Source organism: Penaeus monodon, chromosome 28, assembly GCF_015228065.2.
Source record: "Penaeus monodon isolate SGIC_2016 chromosome 28, NSTDA_Pmon_1, whole genome shotgun sequence".
Taxonomy (NCBI): Eukaryota; Metazoa; Arthropoda; class Malacostraca; order Decapoda; family Penaeidae; genus Penaeus; species Penaeus monodon.
The window spans coordinates 14,732,984-14,734,963 of NC_051413.1; the positions used below are offsets into that span (position 1 = coordinate 14,732,984).

At 54.6% G+C, this 1,980-nt stretch overlaps 1 protein-coding gene across 1 annotated transcript; it reads left to right on the forward strand.

Annotated features, from left to right (window-relative positions):
- The first annotated feature begins 217 nt into the window (after positions 1 to 217).
- On the forward strand, positions 218 to 1,889 carry LOC119591060 (sporozoite surface protein 2-like). Its single transcript, XM_037939787.1, has 2 exons — positions 218 to 542; positions 763 to 1,889. Exons 1-2 carry the CDS (start codon positions 218 to 220, stop codon positions 1,887 to 1,889), a joined length of 1,452 nt encoding a protein of 483 aa, XP_037795715.1.
- Positions 1,890 to 1,980: the final 91 nt, after the last annotated feature.

The following is a 1,980-nucleotide window of genomic DNA, read 5'->3' on the forward strand; positions in this document are numbered from 1 at the left end:
CAGCGTCGTCACCCTGGGATGCAATTGACCTTATCAATCGGCGGAGCTGTCCGTCAGCTGGACTTGAAGGACTACTCTAAAAAAATAAAAATCACCAACTGAATTTGTTTTCTTTTATGTTCTTGTTCTCTGCTTCCCCCTTTCTTTCTTTTTGACATACCCCTCTGATTATAACATCAAATTGAGTGGCCAGATTTTGCCGCTCGCCCTAAGCAGCATGATCCTAATGCGTCTCCTCGGGAGAAACAGCATCCCGGGCTTCCCGGCGTCAGGACAGACCAATCCCGAAGGAACAGACCAATCCCGGAGGAACAGACCAAGCCTGAAGGAACAGACCAATCCCGGAGGAACAGACCCAGCCCGAAGGAATAGACAATCCCGAAGAAACAGACAATCCCGGGAGGAAACGACAATCCCCAAGGAAACAGACAATCCCGAAGGAACAGACCAATCCCGAAGGAACAGACCCATCCCGAAGGAACAGACCCATCCCGAAGGAACAGATGCATCCCTGAGGAACAGACTCATCCTGGAGGAACAGAGTAATCCCGAAGGAACAGACCAATCCTAAAGGAACAGACTCAATCCGGGAATAACAGACCAGTCACGGAGGAACAGAACCACCCCGAAGGAACAGACTCATTCCAGAGGAATAGACCAATCCCGGAAGAACAGACCAATCCCGGAGGAAGAGATCAATCCCGAAGGAAAAAAACAATCCCCCAAAAAAGACTCATCCTCAGGAGTAGATCAATCCGAAAGAACAGACCCCCCCGGAGGAACAGACCAATCCCGGAGGGAAAAGACAATCCCCGGGGGAACAGACCAATCCCGGAGGAACAGACCAATCCCGGAGGAACAGACCAACACCGGAGGAACAGACCAAACCGGAGGAGCAGACCAATCCCCGGAGGAACAGACCAATCCCGGAGGAACAGACCAACTCCGGAGGAGCAGACCAATACCGGAGGAACAGACCAATCCCGGGAGAGGAACAGACAAATCCGAGAGCAGACCATCCCGGAGGAACAGACCAATCCCGGAGGAACAGACCAACTCCGGAGGAGCAGACCTATCCCGGAGGAAAAAGACCAAATCCGGGGAAAGACAACCGATGGAACAGACCCAAACCCCGGGGGAACAGACCTATCCCCGAGGAACAGACCAACGGGGGAGCCAACCTTCCCGGAGGAACAGGACCAAAATCCGGAGGAAATGACCAATCCCGATGGAACAGACCAACTCCGGAGGAGCAGACCTATCCCGGAGGAACAGACCAACTCCGGAGGAGCAGACCCATCCCCGGGGGAAAAAGACCCAACCCGGAGGAAATGACCAATCCCGATGGAACAGACCAATCCCGGAGGAACAGACCAACTCCGGAGGAGCAGACCTATCCCCGGAGGAACAGACCAACCCGGAGGAGCAGACCCATCCCCGGAGGAACAGACCAACTCCCGGAGGGGGGCAGACCAATCCCGGAGGAAAACCAACTCCGGAGGAACAGACCAATCCCCGGGGGAGCAGACCAATCCGGAGGAACAGACCAACTCCCGGGGGAGGGAGACCAATCCCGGAGGAACAGACCAATCCCCCGGAGGGAAAAGACCAACTCCGGAGGAGCAGACCAATCCCGGAGGAACAGACCAACTCCGGAGGAGCAGACCAATCCCGGAGGAACAGACCCATCCCGAAGGAACAGACCAACTCCGGAGGAAATGACCAATTCCGGTGGAGCAGACCAATCCCGGAGGAATAGTTTAGTCCCAAAGGAACAAATCAATACCAGAGGAACAACCCAGACCCGAGGAAACAGACCAATCCCGAAGGAACAGACCCATCCGAAGGCCTCTCCCTATGCTCCGTCTTCGGCGAGTAGGAGGAGATAAGCGGAAAAGGCCCGAGAAGTCCTCGGTGTTGAGGTCAACATCTGATGAAAAAGACAAAAGGGTTTAAGATCCAAACTCTGGACTTGCTGCC

Bases quoted from the DNA above. Each gene is read 5' to 3' on its own strand.
- LOC119591060 (XM_037939787.1), top strand. From the start codon at position 218: ATGATCCTAATGCGTCTCCTCGGGAGAAACAGCATCCCGGGCTTCCCG. The intron at 543-762 runs GTAATCCCGAAG...TCAATCCGAAAG, and splicing joins ACTCATCCTGGAGGAACAGA to AACAGACCCCCCCGGAGGAA.